At 38.9% G+C, this 15,148-nt stretch overlaps 1 protein-coding gene across 1 annotated transcript; it reads left to right on the top strand.

Annotated features, from left to right (window-relative positions):
• The first annotated feature begins 2,524 nt into the window (after positions 1-2,524).
• On the top strand, positions 2,525-9,368 carry cela1.5 (chymotrypsin like elastase 1, gene 5). Its single transcript, NM_001011481.1, is given in 8 exon segments — positions 2,525-2,569; positions 3,148-3,236; positions 5,140-5,240; positions 5,928-6,053; positions 6,490-6,626; positions 7,363-7,508; positions 8,697-8,846; positions 9,270-9,368. Coding segments are annotated over 8 exon segments (798 nt in total). The 5' UTR covers positions 2,525-2,529; the 3' UTR covers positions 9,279-9,368.
• The last annotated feature ends 5,780 nt before the right edge of the window (positions 9,369-15,148 follow it).

Below are 15,148 nucleotides of genomic sequence, written 5' to 3'. Positions count from 1 at the left end.
GGCTGTGAAACTCCAGAAATTCTAAGAACATTCTGGAATTCTCATTTTTCCTGCAAAAAACATCAAGCCATGTTGTTCAGACTGGAAACTGCTACAACATCCAATGGGAGTGGAATGTCATGTTCAAGAAATAAGGACAAAGATGCACAGCGTTAACAAGGATCCTCTAATATTCTCCTTGTGCAACATAGTTATATGTCTACTGTAACTGTAATCAAAACCATTCTCCCCACCAAAACACCAGCATGTGCGTTGTTTGGGAATAATTGCATGTAAATTACTATTTCTGGCATTTAGGGTCGGGCAGAGAAGGTATTTGCCCAAGGTAAATGTGCTAGATATCTCTGACTTAAGTTCACCCCCAAGTTGCCTGAAACTGGCTCTCACAGTATATTATTGATATGCTTTGTCACATGCAATTAGTATTTTCATTTTTTTTTTTTTTAAATGACCGTGCCATAACAAAAATCATCAGTCCAGAGATTTTGAATACTGACCAAAAATGCATTCATGGAATTTTGAATCTTTACAATAATTTATATTGTTCTAAATGTGGCATCAAGGGTTGAAAGTGGTGCGGTGGCTTTTAAAGTCACCCCTGTTCTCCCGCCCCTAAGCAATATCTGTCCGCTATGCATATTGGGCATCAAACTCTCCAAAAGGTCCCTAGCATTTATATTTTAGATGTTTTACACAGTATAGTCAAGCTTTTGTGTGGATTTTTAGAAATTTCATAAAATAAAGAATGACATTTTTACCCACTGTGAATTTGCAATATGTGTACTTTCTAAAAATGTCATTTTATAGGGTAGACTTACTGTTGGTGCCATTGTTCATTGTCAGGTATGGGATCCAGTAACCCAATTTCCAGCAATCTAGGAATTATGGGAAGGCATCTCCCGTGATTTCCTTTGCCTCTGTTATAAGACAGGACTTTGAACTTGATGGTAACTAAACTGCATGAATCCATATTAGTGGCAAAACGATCCTGTTGGATCCAAAAAAACTATTGCTCTTTCAAGCTACAGTGTAATTGTTATTGTTACTTTTGACTACTTATCTCATTCAAATGACTCCCTGGTTGCTAAGGTAATCTGGACCCTAGCAAATTTCAAACTGAGGCATTGCTGAGCAAAAAGTAAAATAATTTAAAAACCACAGATAATAAATACATTACTCTCAAAGATGAACAACCCCTTGAATGTTTAAATTACCAGTGATGTAACCACCAAGGAAGCAGAGCCCACAGCCAGGTGGGTGCCAGGGAATATCCCCACAGACCTTCAAAGAGGGGGCCCAGAACTTCCTACACAGGGGGGCCTGGGCACCAGAATTCACGTCCCTGCCTGTTACACAAACATATTCATCCAGCAGCCTTTGGTTGGATATCCCTGTTCTAGATTGTAAATGAACAAAAAGAAGACCACATGTTTGGCGGTCTCACTCACCTGTGCATGGTTGTGTGGGAACAGCAAAACCATGAAAAGCATGTACTTTTTATCTGTTCTCCCTGTGCAGTAATGCTGCTCCATCTGCTCTGATGAAGGTGAGAGGAACATGTAATATTACTTACTCAGCCTACTGTTTTACAGTTTCAAACAAAATGACAATTTGGTAGATTCCTGATCCCTACAGAAAACATTTTCTTGCCTTTTCACCTTCAGGGAAAATAGAGTATTCAATAGAGTATGAGTATGAATTAGGCTTTCCTTGTCCTTTACTGAGACTTATTGCAATAGTTTTCACACTCTCTCTTACCTACACTGATACAATCACATACAAACAGACACAAAATCAATATTGGCAGAGCCATATAGTGGCTGGTGCCTACCCAGAAAGTGGCTTGTTTCAGTGTCGGACTGGCCCACCAGGATACCAGGAAAACTCCCGGTGGGCCCAGGGGTCAGTGGGCCTTCTTGGTCACCCAACCATTTGCCTTGTATGCCTATACCATTGCCATTACTCAATTCTATATGAGAAGGGACAGAAGAAATGGAGGAAAGGATAGATAATAGTATGTAAAAGTAATTAAGAGACTAAAGAAAGTGAGTGAACAGAGAAGGCAAAAGTAGGCCAAAGGTCTAAGGTTTTCTGGTGGGCCCTTGGCACCCCAGTCCAACACAGGCTTGTTTCAAACCAACTAATTAGAGTTTCTGTTCCTTAAAGTGGACAATAACAAGACAACACAAATCTCCATACCTCTACACAGAGTATATTGTAAAATATTGTAAGTACAGTCAGTGGCATTATTGCAAGGTGCAGCACATCATATAATCAGCAATGGAAGATTATTATCTTTTACTGGTATAATAATGTCTCCTTTAATCTTAGTAAGCTGAACTTACATAAGTAGGCTGCAGTCCTTGAGTTAGGTGTAAAAATATCTTTGCTTCCACTCAGTTGACACCTGTTACAGCTTTAACATCTGTAAATATTCTCACCGCTTGAGAAAATAATCTTACCGCCTAACACTGGAGTATAAAAACATGGCCATATGTGCCCAGAAACCTTACTGGAAACAAACGCAAGATGTTCCGACTACTGCTACTTGCTGCCCTGGTCCTTTGCGGTAAGCCGTTACCTGCTCACACTGTGCCAACTATCCAGGATGCACATGAGAGTTTATTTACACTTTCTAGAGAATGTTACTATTACATAATAACTAATTTTAAAACATTTTCCCTATTTCTCTGTAATAAAAAAACTGCCCAGCTGAGACATAATTAGTCCTTATGGGTGACAAAACAATTATATTGGCTTTATTTAATGTTTAAATGTTTTTTTAGTAGACAAAAGATATGATCCACATTACAGAAGGCTTCCCTTTCCGGGAACCCCCAGGTCCTGAGAATCCTGGATAACAGATCCCTTACATGTACTTCTACTACTGATACTCTTACTACTACTTCCCCTTTAAGTAAAACATGAAACAGCAAACGTTCCACTGTTTAATCAAAAAATTTATGAGAGCAGGATAGCTTTAACTGTGTCCCACTGGCTTTTTGTTACATAATAAATCCATTTTCCAACTAGCAGTCCATTGAATGTGTGGAACTGGTAGAAGTTCTAAGTGATATTCCTGTATAACAGTCAGAAGAGAACACTTCATAAACAGTTTTTCTTTCTTTTTCTTTCTTCTTCCCAAAGGACGTTGTGATGTAGATGACAGCTACGTTGAGGACGCTGTACGTGTGGTAGGAGGAACAAATGCTGCCAAGAACGCTTGGCCATGGCAGGTCTGTAATACTCTTACTCTATTTGTAACCCTAAGTCACACTGCAAAGTTATTCCACGAAAAGTGAAAACAATTCTATAATTGAATTTGGCTCCTCCTAATACGCTAGCAGTAAAACATTATAATTTATTGGGTGCACGTGCCTGCCAGATGATCTCTGGACTTAAAATTATTCCTCAATAACTGCTGAAAGGAGGAACCTTCGCACAACTTCAGGTTAACGTAGCGATGCAAAGAGCTTTCCACCGGTGACTCCTATTGTCGCTGACGGAAAGCTTTTTTGGAGGGGTTTGTCGCCCGCAATAGTAGAAATCTATCACAGGCAACTTAACCGCTCTGTGGGTTCCCTAAAGGTCACCAGAAACCTACACAGTACTTTACAAAGCTTAAAAACAAACAGAAGTATAGTTGTTATACATTAGACAGTGAAAATAATCTCGCATTCGGCTATGCGAAAATTAACACCTACTACAGGCAGGCGAAAAATTATACAAAAGTAAACAGTAAACAGTAAATGAGTTTTTGCAATAAAATATGGACTTTGCAGTGTTATTTATTCAAGTCTGTGTTTCCCCTAGAGTGACGCAGCCGCCAGTTTGCAGCGAAATGTTCATTTTTAATACAGTAATTTTCTGCAAGTATTGGCGTGTATGGCTAACATGGCGTGCGTTCATTTGCGCGACTATTCATATTCGGCTACAAGTGATGAAATGTTTCGCCAGGCATGGATTCGCAGCAAATTTTTGGACGTGCGTTGAATTTTTTTGCGGCGGATTTTTTCATGCGTTTCGCAAAACAATCCGCCAATGGCAAAACTCATGAAAAAATTTGCCACGCAAAAATTCACCACACATACAAAAATTTATACAAGCGTCAAAAAATAATAGTCACAGCAACAATTTTTTTGCCCGCACAACATTTTTGCCGTTTCGTGGATCTTTCGAAAGATTTGCTAATTTTTCACTAAAGATAACCAGAACACATTTGCTCATCACTAGTGGCTACTATTTATAAGCATCTACTATTTATATGATACCATTTATATGTTTCTAATATTTATATACACCATTTATATGCGGCGACAATTTTTATACACTATTTCTAAGCTACCATTCATATGCGGTGACTATTCGCGGGCGTAATTTAGCACATGTACCAGCAAATACCGCATTGAAATAGTCTTCGCGAGTTAAATAACACATGCAATATCGCGCGTAAAAAAGCGCGAGTATGCTTATAGTGAATCGTGCTAAAAATCGGCAAAATTAAGCCGCGGTAAAAATTTTAGCGCACAATAAAAATAGCGCACGTTTTATCGCCCTTTAGTGAATCAGGCCCATTATCTGTTTTCAATAACAGAAACTTTATATTATTTACAAAATACAGATCCAACCAAAAGGGATCTTGAAACTTCTCTAACTGCACAGGCTCTTTGGGAAGTAAATCTGCAACTCAGCAACTTTATCCCACTATAACCTCATCCCTGTTCATGACTGTAGTGCACTAATATGGAAGCAAAATAGTGATCCCTTGACAAATTGCTAAGAATCACAATGCACACAGTTTGCCCTGTAATTGTGCTGGAATGGCATCACTTTATGGGCAAGGAGTTTCTAGCATAATTAGAACACAGTTTATTTAGCACATTGGCTATTGTGGCTATTGACGCAATTTACTAAAGGAACTTTGGAAATACCACAATGTCCAGGGATCCTGGGATACTTTGCATCAATGTGCTGACTTGCATGTAGTTCATTACATAAGGCTGGGTTGGCACATTATACATTTGGAAACAAGACAAATGACTTGTATGTTCCTTTTACTTTTAGACTGCAATTTTTTCAGAATTCCACCTTCAATGACCATTTCTTATAGTAATATCCTTCCTCTATTTTCTCCCCAAGGTTTCTCTCCAGTACTTGTCCGGCAGCGCTTGGTACCACACTTGTGGGGCAAGTCTTATCCGTGCCAACAGAGTCTTAACAGCTGCTCACTGTGTTGACAGGTAAAAGGAAAATTTCCAACTGATTGCACAACATAATGCACCCGGTTTATATAAGTATACTTTGTGTATTTTCCTAATAAAGATACTTAAAGGGATAGTTCATCTTAAAATTAATTTTAGTAGGCTATAGACTTCAATATTGTTTTACCATTTGCAATCAGTCTTTAGTTTGTATTTTTGTAGTTTCTGAAATAGTAACAGTTTGGGTTCAGCAACTTTCCAAATGTCACTGTTATCCAGTTCCTTATTCTTGATTACCCTAACAACCAGGCACAAAGATTAAAAGGAGAAGGCCTGAGTAATCACAAATAAGAGTTTGAGTCAGTAACCCTGAAAACAAGACAGCATATTCAGCTGGGGAATAAAACCATTATCCATAAAGCTAGTTAAAAAAAGTACATCTAGAGAACATACTTAAAGTAAATAGAAAGATGAATCTGTAACAGCTATAACAGAGCTACAGATGTATTCAGTATAAGAGTAGTTATCTCATATGGTTCAAACAATGACAATACATGACAATGAGTCAAGGAAACTAAGAGCCAGTGTTCTGCAGCCCACCCAATGTACTCTGGGTACATTCTGTATATGGTACATGCATGAATATGTGTATAGCACAAAGCTATTCAGTTGCTTGTTGAACCTAAATTAAAAAACACACTTTCCCTCCTTCTCTGTGTCTTATAGGGTTGTTTCCTTCCGTGTTGTTTTGGGAGATCATAATATCAATGCTAATGATGGCACTGAACAGTACATTTCTGTTTCAAAAATTGTAAAGCACGCCAACTGGAACACAAACAATGTTGCAGCTGGGTAAGAATTGGTTAAAACTAACCTGTCCTATAATCTTTTAAAACAGTAAGGGCCATTCTCTAATGCAGCGCAGTGCACAAAGTACAATTTTTGGCTGTGAATCGGCATGCATATTTCCCTTTAATACAGTCTTTTCCTATTGATGCAGCCCCCTAAGGGAAACCATGGAATTACAATCACATTTAGGGCGGTGGTAGATGCAGGGTTTCCTAGCGTCAAAAGGTGCACTTGTTCATTATTCATCAAAGCAGGCTGGGTGGTCCCATTGCTGCAAGGAATATGTTTAGATGCAAGTGAGTGTGTTTTGGCAAAGAAGAGGCACACAGATGTGTCTGCCTTACACTAGAACTGTCTAAAGCTGAACAAGTGCAAATAAAGGGGATCAAATGAGGGAACCAGGCTTGATTCCATTGAATAAAGTCTCTTTTTCTTGCAGGTATGATATTGCAGTCCTCCATTTGGCCTCCAGTGCCACCCTCAACACCTCTGTGAAATTGGCCAACCTGCCCGCTGATGGTGCTATCCTGGCCCACAACTATGGCTGCATTGTTACAGGATGGGGCAGAACCAGCAGTAAGTTGCCTTCAAAGGAAGGGTTTTACAGACTTGGAAGCTGATACTGAAAGGCCCTTTGAAAGACACATTAAGGAACCTAAAATGAATGCACATGTCAATGTATCCATTTTTTAGAAGGGGATATGGAAGGCAAATGGAAATATTGGATGCAGTAGTTCTGCTCCAGGGTGAGGGTCAAAGTTTATTTTTCTCTGGTCTGTACATTGTACTGCAGCTTTCAGTTGGCATTTGAGGAGGTAGAGGAATGAACTACCTAGTAGGTTGACCAGTATGGGCAGGAGAGGAAAGAAGGTGACTTGTCTTAATAAACACATATTAACTAACCATTGAGAATGCAGCACAACAACATATGAACACCCTTACAGGTCAGTGGCACACACTGATCATCCATTGCATAAATGTTATCCCTAATACAAATCTAATTTGTTGGTTCTACCAGATTGTTTAGCTCTAGTATAATCATTATGAAGATTATAATCTGACAACTAATAACTATTGTTATTAGTTATGTTATAAAACCGGCAATGTGTGAATGCTGAGAGTTCTTAGTAACATCAGGGGAAATCTAAAACTCAGCTACCCATTGCCACTGAACCATATGCCAGTTTAAAATAATATTTTGCATTAAACTGTTAACATGAACATTAATATCAAGCCTCAAGAAACCCAAGCCTAACACATCCTTTAGGTTTTATGTTAGTGAGAATACTAACTTAGTTATGTTTTTCTGCAGCTGGGGGAGCCCTTGCCTCTGTCCTGCAACAGGCTCCTCTGTCTGTTGTCCAACACTCAACTTGCTCCAGCAGCTCCTGGTGGGGCAGCACTGTGAAGACCACTATGGTGTGCGCTGATGGTGCCGGAATCCGTTCTTCTTGCAACGTAAGTTAATGGTTTATATATACTATACTGTAACAGCTCTTACACTCTAAATGAAGGAAAAATAAAGTTAAGCAAAGAGCTAGAAATATTTTGGGATTGTTTATACACACATATATACATTTTTTACGGAACTACATGATTTTTTTACTACATTATACAGTACTGAACAACATTGTTTCAGAATTCTACCTTTCTCCCATCTATAAGACTTGTTTATGAAGGGGTTTGCACAAGCAATGGCTCATTAAGGAGTACATACCATATACTTTGCGCTTGTGCCTACTCCAGATGCAGTGCAACTCTGTTCCTATGTGAGTTGTGTGTTTGTTAGCACACCCAAAACAATCAATTCGAGCAAACAAAAAGAAAGTAAACCAAAATAATAAATAAAAATAAATTGAAACACATTAAGAAAAGGGATACGAAATAGTAAAGGTATTCGTACCAATATGATGTAGAGAACCGGGTGTATAAACCCCGGGTCTGTCGCATGAGTAGTTAAACCAGAATCCCAATACAGTCAAAGTTCAACTTGATTCAAGTAAATGAAATAAAGCTCACCGCAGTCCAGAAGTGGTCCGGGTGCTCAAAGCCCCGAACCCGTAGCTGGGAAGGCAAAATCATGCATAAACAAAGAGACTCCAAATGCACCGGATACAAGAGGTTCACTAAAACTTTATTAAAACTTCACTAAAACTCTTTATTATTCCATTAAAATCTAATTGCCTGACACGTTTCGTGCACTTGCGCACTTAATCATAGGCATTATGATTATGATTAAGTGCGCAAGTGCACGAAACACGTCAGGCAAGTAGATTTTAATAGAATAATAAAGATCGAGTTTTATTGAACCACTTGTGTCCGGTGCGTTTGGAGTCTCTTCGTTTATGCACATCCAAAACAAGGCACTATAGAATGCAAGGGAACAATGTACATAATGCCATAGGCAGGAGCAAAGTAGAAAGGGTCCCTCTGTACATTGCTCTTACCTGTGTTAGTGGCACAAGAAAATGGGTTGTTGGAAGAAGGGAAAATTATATATAAATAGTTTCTGGACCATAACAGTTTGTACTTTAAAGTGTCCAGTCCCACACTTAGGTAATATATGTATTACTGTATGAGAATTCTGGGCATTTTTTATGCAGTTTGATGTGTGCTTTACCCACTAGCTGTTTTCTTGTGTAACAGGGAGATTCTGGTGGCCCCCTGAACTGTGCTGTCAATGGAGTCTATCAAGTCCATGGTATCGTCAGTTTTGGATCTGCCAGCGGATGTAACATAGTCCAGAAACCATCTGTATTCACCAGGGTGTCAGCCTACATTGCCTGGATCAACAGTGTATGTTCTACATTGTATATCCTATTTCACAAAACATTTATTTTATACCTATTGGATTTATCCCATTATTTACTGGTATGCATTTATTATAGGGCAGATGCATTTCACCATCCATTTGTGTTTTACAATACCATGGGAATGTATTATATTAACCTACATATAAAGAGGGACACATAATCTTTGCACCACTCTTATGCCTTTGCCTGCCCAGAATGTGCATTGCAGCTTCTTTTAAACTCTAAGCTTTCCCACTGTGTTGAATTTTGCAACTTCAGAAGAAAGAGTCAGCACTACAGCTGTGATTATAATGTACATTTTCCCTTACACATAGGCACAGTAGGCATTGCTACCTCTTAGTGGGGGAGATCCCAAGCAGCAGATCCAATTAGCTTTGAATATTAACTTGTAATTTTCTCATTTCAGGCTCTGTAAAGAGATCACAATCAACACAAAAAAATCACATCATATGTGCAACTTATTTTACTTATCCTGTTAAAATGGTAATAAAGGACCAGAAGCAAATATTCTGTCTGTTTTGCATTTCTTACATTATTGTCATTAGTTATATTGCACTACTGTCTCCTGCTGCACTTTACAGAGTAAAGGGACACAAATACAAGACATATCAGTTACATATACAGACACTTACCAGAACTAAATTGTTAGGAGACAATTGGGCATCTAAGAGCATGTACATGTATTGAATAAGATTCAAAACACTATATCTGTCAATATTCCTATTTTCAAATAATGTGAATGCTAAATACAGTGACAAGTAACAAGCATGAGAAAATGATTTTGCATATGGGCAGCCAAGTTAGCAATGTACCTATATGCACCCCCAGTTTGAGATTTGTACCATTACCAGGCTATTAGCAGCACCAACCTTAGCAACCGACAGCAGTTTAGTAGTAGAGATGAAAAATTAGCAGGAGATGGCCTGAACTGAAAGATGAGAAATAGAATGTTGTAAAACTTGGCTTTGCCATCAGTTTGTATTCTTGTTGCAGGGGTCCCTGATCCTAGAAACCATTTTGAATTTAAAGGTAAAAAGAGGAACAGTAGAAAAGCAAATAATACAAAATTCTAAAGTCCCTTTGTCCAATAAGATTTTTACATAACTTACATATAAAACACACTAAAGTGAATTTAAAGGTAAACTTGAGCAAAATAAAAAATGCCACAGCATATGCAGCATCACAGCATATGATGTGTCCCAATTTGTGAAATAACACAATTTCATGAAACAGTTGTCAGCCATTGTCAGCCTTCACCTTCCTATATTTGCCAGCCAGTATATGGTATGCATTTGCCAAAGTTTAATGTCTTTAATAATGCAGAAAGGTGGCCATGCACAACCTTCATAACAATAATAACTAATGCCCTGACAATAATAACTAATGCCCTGACAATGTGTGGCTTTAGTGAGGGTATGAGAACCAGGAAAGGCCTGAGTGAGAGACACCATTTTACTTTGTAATGATCAGAAGAAAGGATAAGTGTCCATTGGACCTAACCAAGAAACTCACTGGCAACATTCATTAGAGCATATCTATAATGCAACAGGTTCCACAGTTCTTGACCTCAGGTCTAACACTACCCAATAAAATGTATCTCCCATAAGTGAAGGTGTAACATGTTCACACACAGGGGGCTATTCACCATGCATTGGAAACTTATTAAAACACCAGTGAAACATTGTAAAAAGTGGTGTAGGATAGATAGCAAAACTGTACAGCTAAGTATTTTCATTTACTCCAATCTATTGTCATATTTTAAGTGATTTTGTTATGCCATTATATTTATGGCTTATTAACCCATTCAGTAGAAAAAACAGTCAAGTCAATCAGGCAAGTAATTTCTCACAGTAAAAAACAGCGATTCGTGTCACTGGAGGATCACTGTTAGATCTTAGACAAAATATTTGCAAGCAGCTGCTGCTTTTATACTCGTTGGAGGACAAAGGTTTCAAATGCCTTTGCTTCAGGCAGTCCCCATAAGGGTTAAACCATTTGAGAGCTGGTCCTGTTTTGCAGTTGACCTTCATCAGGTTCATGTCACTTTGATACCTAAGGGATAAACTACAGCATTTTTGATCATGTGTCTTATAATCATGTGGGTGTAGGCTGCTTAATCTTCCTACCTGCAAACAATTAGTGATAATGTGAGCCCTATATAGCAGCAGGGTCAGATGAGGGATTATATGAACCAGCACAGCATCACTAGCAGAGGACAGGCTAGTTCAAAGTTAAAAGAGGGGTTTATAGGTGGAATGGTGGAGTGGGCATATAGTTGAGTCAAAAGGAGTGGTAGCAATGCACCATTTAGAGTGGGCAGCATAAAGAAAGATCCCCATCCTCCCTAGTATTAGGGGGACAGTTTTATTACTTTAGTTTTTTATTTTCTAGTTGTCACACATGTGGCCTTGCAGGGTCAATAGATACACTAGTTATTAGATCACTAGTTAGGGTTTGGAAAGGAGTTAAGTAAATTTGGAGGGGTGCAGTCTGCAGTTGGCAGTCATCACAGCTTCGGCAGTCTACCAGGAGGGAATCTGTTATGGTATGCCTGACCAAATTGAGTGGGATGGTTTAACCTCTAAGGTGGGTGACCAGTGGTGTGGCTGGAGTGGAGTTGTGGAACAGCAGATTGATGGGGAACTGTACTTATATTTGTATCATTATGTATTGCTTATCTATGTTCATTAAATTGTGTTGGACCCGTAATAGCTGTGGCCATTATAATTTCCAACAATGATATAGTCATGCACGTTATTGGTTATTTAGGTGAGTGAGTGCGGGATGATGCATGGGTCATAAGCATTCGCAGTTGAAGTCCATCCAGACCTGACTTTAGCTATGAGTGCTCTGGGTCTGAAATCACTTACAGCGGTGCTTTTATGTTTTTTCCTGAACATGTAATGAAAACAGGGCAGTATTGGGGGAGGTGCACTGGTTCAGTCAGGGAGGGAGGCCTCTCCAAGACTTCTACATTTTATCCATAGCTTTCATTCTTTTAAATTTGTAATCATTTTAAAGTTATTACAAGTTCAAGTTTATTGCCTTTTCTACAAGAGCGCATAGGAAAGAGTTCTATGGTACTGGGCACAACATTGTAAATGTAACTACAGTTGAAATCAGAGTCTGTTTATCCCTTTCTCTTCTCTGGGACTACAGTTGACCTAATAGAATGCTATGTAAGATTTATAATCAGTTCAGCACCCGTGCTGGTACATAAGCCATACCATATCTCACCTACAAAACTGCACTGCCATGCAATGGCCAGTTTGCAGATCTGGTGAAAAAGTGCTACTGCAACCAATGTTAAAGGAACAGTAACACTAAAAAATAAAAATGTTTTAAAATAATTAAAATGTAATGTACTGTTGCCCTGCACTGGTAAAAGTTGTGTGTTTGCTTCAGAAAGACTACTGTAGTTAATAGAAATAGCTGTTGTGTAGCCATGGGGGCAGCCATTTAAATTGAAAAAAGGAGAAAAGGCACAGGTTACATAAGAAGATAACAGATAACTGTGTACAATACAATGGGAATCTATGCTACTTACCTGTTATCTGCTTAGTAACCTGTGCCTTTTCTCCTTTTTTCAATTTAAATGGCTGCCCCCATGGCTACACAGCAGGGTATTTATATAAACTGTAGTAGTGTTTATGAAGCAAACACACAACTTTTACCAGTGCAGGGCAATAGTACATAAAATATTAATTATTTTTATACACTTTAATTTTTTTGTGTTACTGTTCCTTTTATCTATTAAAGTTAACATTACTTTTGAATGAAGAATTGCCAAGAACTTCCCCTGCGTTTACAGCTGTAGCTGAAGGCGAGGGTGCAGGGAACAGTACATTAATGCTGGCTAGAATACACCGTGTGTCCAAGGATATTGCTATATTGGTTGTTAGTTTATCTTCTTTTACAGCAATAAGGTTTTCTAAAAATATAAATAAAGAAAGTAACTTTGCCACCTGTCATGTTTGTGCCGTTTATATACAATGTCACCTGGGAATATTCACACTAACTTATGGCAGCGAGTATTTAAAGGAGAAGGAAAGGCTAATAAAGACTTAATCTTAAGCTGCAGGCATACCTTCAGTTCTCTCAATAGTGCCCTTAAGTCTCCCCAGATTTCTCCCATTCAGATGATCAGAAGCTGAGCTCTGTGAAGAAAGTTCCCATAATGCCTCACTCCTACACCAAGGGGCATATTTATTATGCTGTGTAACAAACGTCGAGAAAATTCGCCACACATCGCCAGGCTTCGCTGTGTAAAAATGGCGTAAAAACGGTGTAAAATTGGCGTAATTGTTTTACGTGTTTTTTCTTCCACTGGAACTTATGGAAAATAATGGTGTAATATCCGGCGTTCAGATGACGATCTTTTCCATTTATTTTACACAGCTTTTTACTCCGTTTTTTCGGCGAATTAGTTATACACAGCATTATAAATACACCCCCAAGACCAGTGTACATGCTCAGTTTGTAAGACTATGAGGAAGCTTCCTGCTGATTGGCTCAGATCACACATTCCTGAGTGGGGGGAGTGAGTTCTTAGCATTCTTGAGGGAAGGGGGAGCAGGAGAGAGGAGAGATGTGTGTCTCTGGCACAGGAAAACAAAGAGACAACAAATCCTGTTTCTTTTGACAGAGAAGTCAGTGCAGCATTTCTGTGAGTGCCTATGGCTGTATTTTCATAGACCTTTCTGATAAAGCATATATCTAAAGTTGGCCATACACAGTCCGATTTTTGCCACCAACTTGTCAACTTCCAGACTAAACAAATAGCTTGACTGTGTATAATGATACATAGGACTTTTTGACATTCGTATTAAAGTGTGACCAACACAGTACCCAGAGTGCCTTACCATGTCAATTTTGTGTTTCAAAATACATTGGCAGGCATTTCCATGTGATTATGTGATTGTGCAATTGGAATAACTTACCTGAGGCACTTGAAGCATTCCAACAGGTAAATACCTCATTTAGTATTACAGTTCCCATACTTTTTATTCTTAAACACCCTGCCAATTACATTCAATTCAATCCCTGGTGCTTTAATAGAAACACACTTAAGAGGTCTGTCTAACAAAACCCTATTCAGTGCTTCATCGTTAAATAGTACAAGTAAATACTTTCTAATGATGGGGGACATGTGACTCTTCTCTATATGGAAGGTGCTTTATGGAGGGTGGTGTATAACTACACCTTGCACTGCAATGTGTATTTGAAAAGTGCAATAATTAAATAGGTGGACACCAGGAGCTCTTGCAAACAAAGATAACTGTTTATTTGTCCAAGACAAATGGTGGTAATGCAGGGCAAATCAATACTCACTCTCTGATGAGGTATAACAGGATTTCAGTAATACAACTGATGATAAAGCAGATTAAGCAATTAAAGTATGGTGTAGTTTAGGCAGGGTAAAGACAACCAACAGAGAGACTGGAGGTAAGTCCACCGGTTTATCCCTCTCTTGTAGAGTTAGGGCAGGGTTAAGACTGGCCTAGTCCCTGGCACTTCTATGTCCCTATTCTAAGGCAGGTAAGCTTGTAGGAGACTACTCCTTAACTCTCCTCTCCTGGGTGGAGCAAGAAAGCTGCTCTTTCTAAATACAACTGTCTGACTCACTTTCCTAGAAAGTGCTCTGGTATTATTTAACCTGTTTTTCCTTTATTTCGTTCACAGAGCCCCTGCTCCCCGACTTCACTAAGGATATTTGTCCCCTTAGGGCCTAACCTTCTGGGCCTTGTGGATCACAGGCTTCCTGGACACATCCACTTAGATCAGATGCTGCAAGCCAAGAAGAAAGATCCACCCCTTTCCTAACACTATATTAAAGTGTGGTCTAGCCTTGGGCCAATAATACGGTATATAGTAATACCAAATAGATACATTCATCCTTGCCTAGTGACAAGGAGAAAAGGAAAGGTAGGGTTTAAAGCCATAGGCTTTACCAGCTAGGCTTGTAAAATATGGCTGGTTGGCAACCCTTGTAATGTCTCGGGGAAGGGATCGTCAATACCACTGCACTCTGTATAGCACTCTCTAAATCCTAACCTTTCTCTTTCTCTTTCTTCTACAGATATTTGAGCACTTGCATGCACTGTGATACAGAGTATGCAACTTTTAAAACTCACCATGTTGTAGAACTACAACCTTCTCTAGCTCCCCCTTCTCCACACACACACAGACAGCTATGAAACAGCTGGATGCTGGGAGTTGTAGTTTATGACAGCTAGAGTTCCCAAGGATGCCTTATTGTTATCTTTCGCAATGAAAATGACATTT

The sequence above is a fragment of the Xenopus tropicalis genome, chromosome 2 (genome assembly GCF_000004195.4).
Source record: "Xenopus tropicalis strain Nigerian chromosome 2, UCB_Xtro_10.0, whole genome shotgun sequence".
Classification (NCBI taxonomy): Eukaryota; Metazoa; Chordata; class Amphibia; order Anura; family Pipidae; genus Xenopus; species Xenopus tropicalis.
This window is presented reverse-complemented; position numbering and strand designations above follow the sequence as displayed.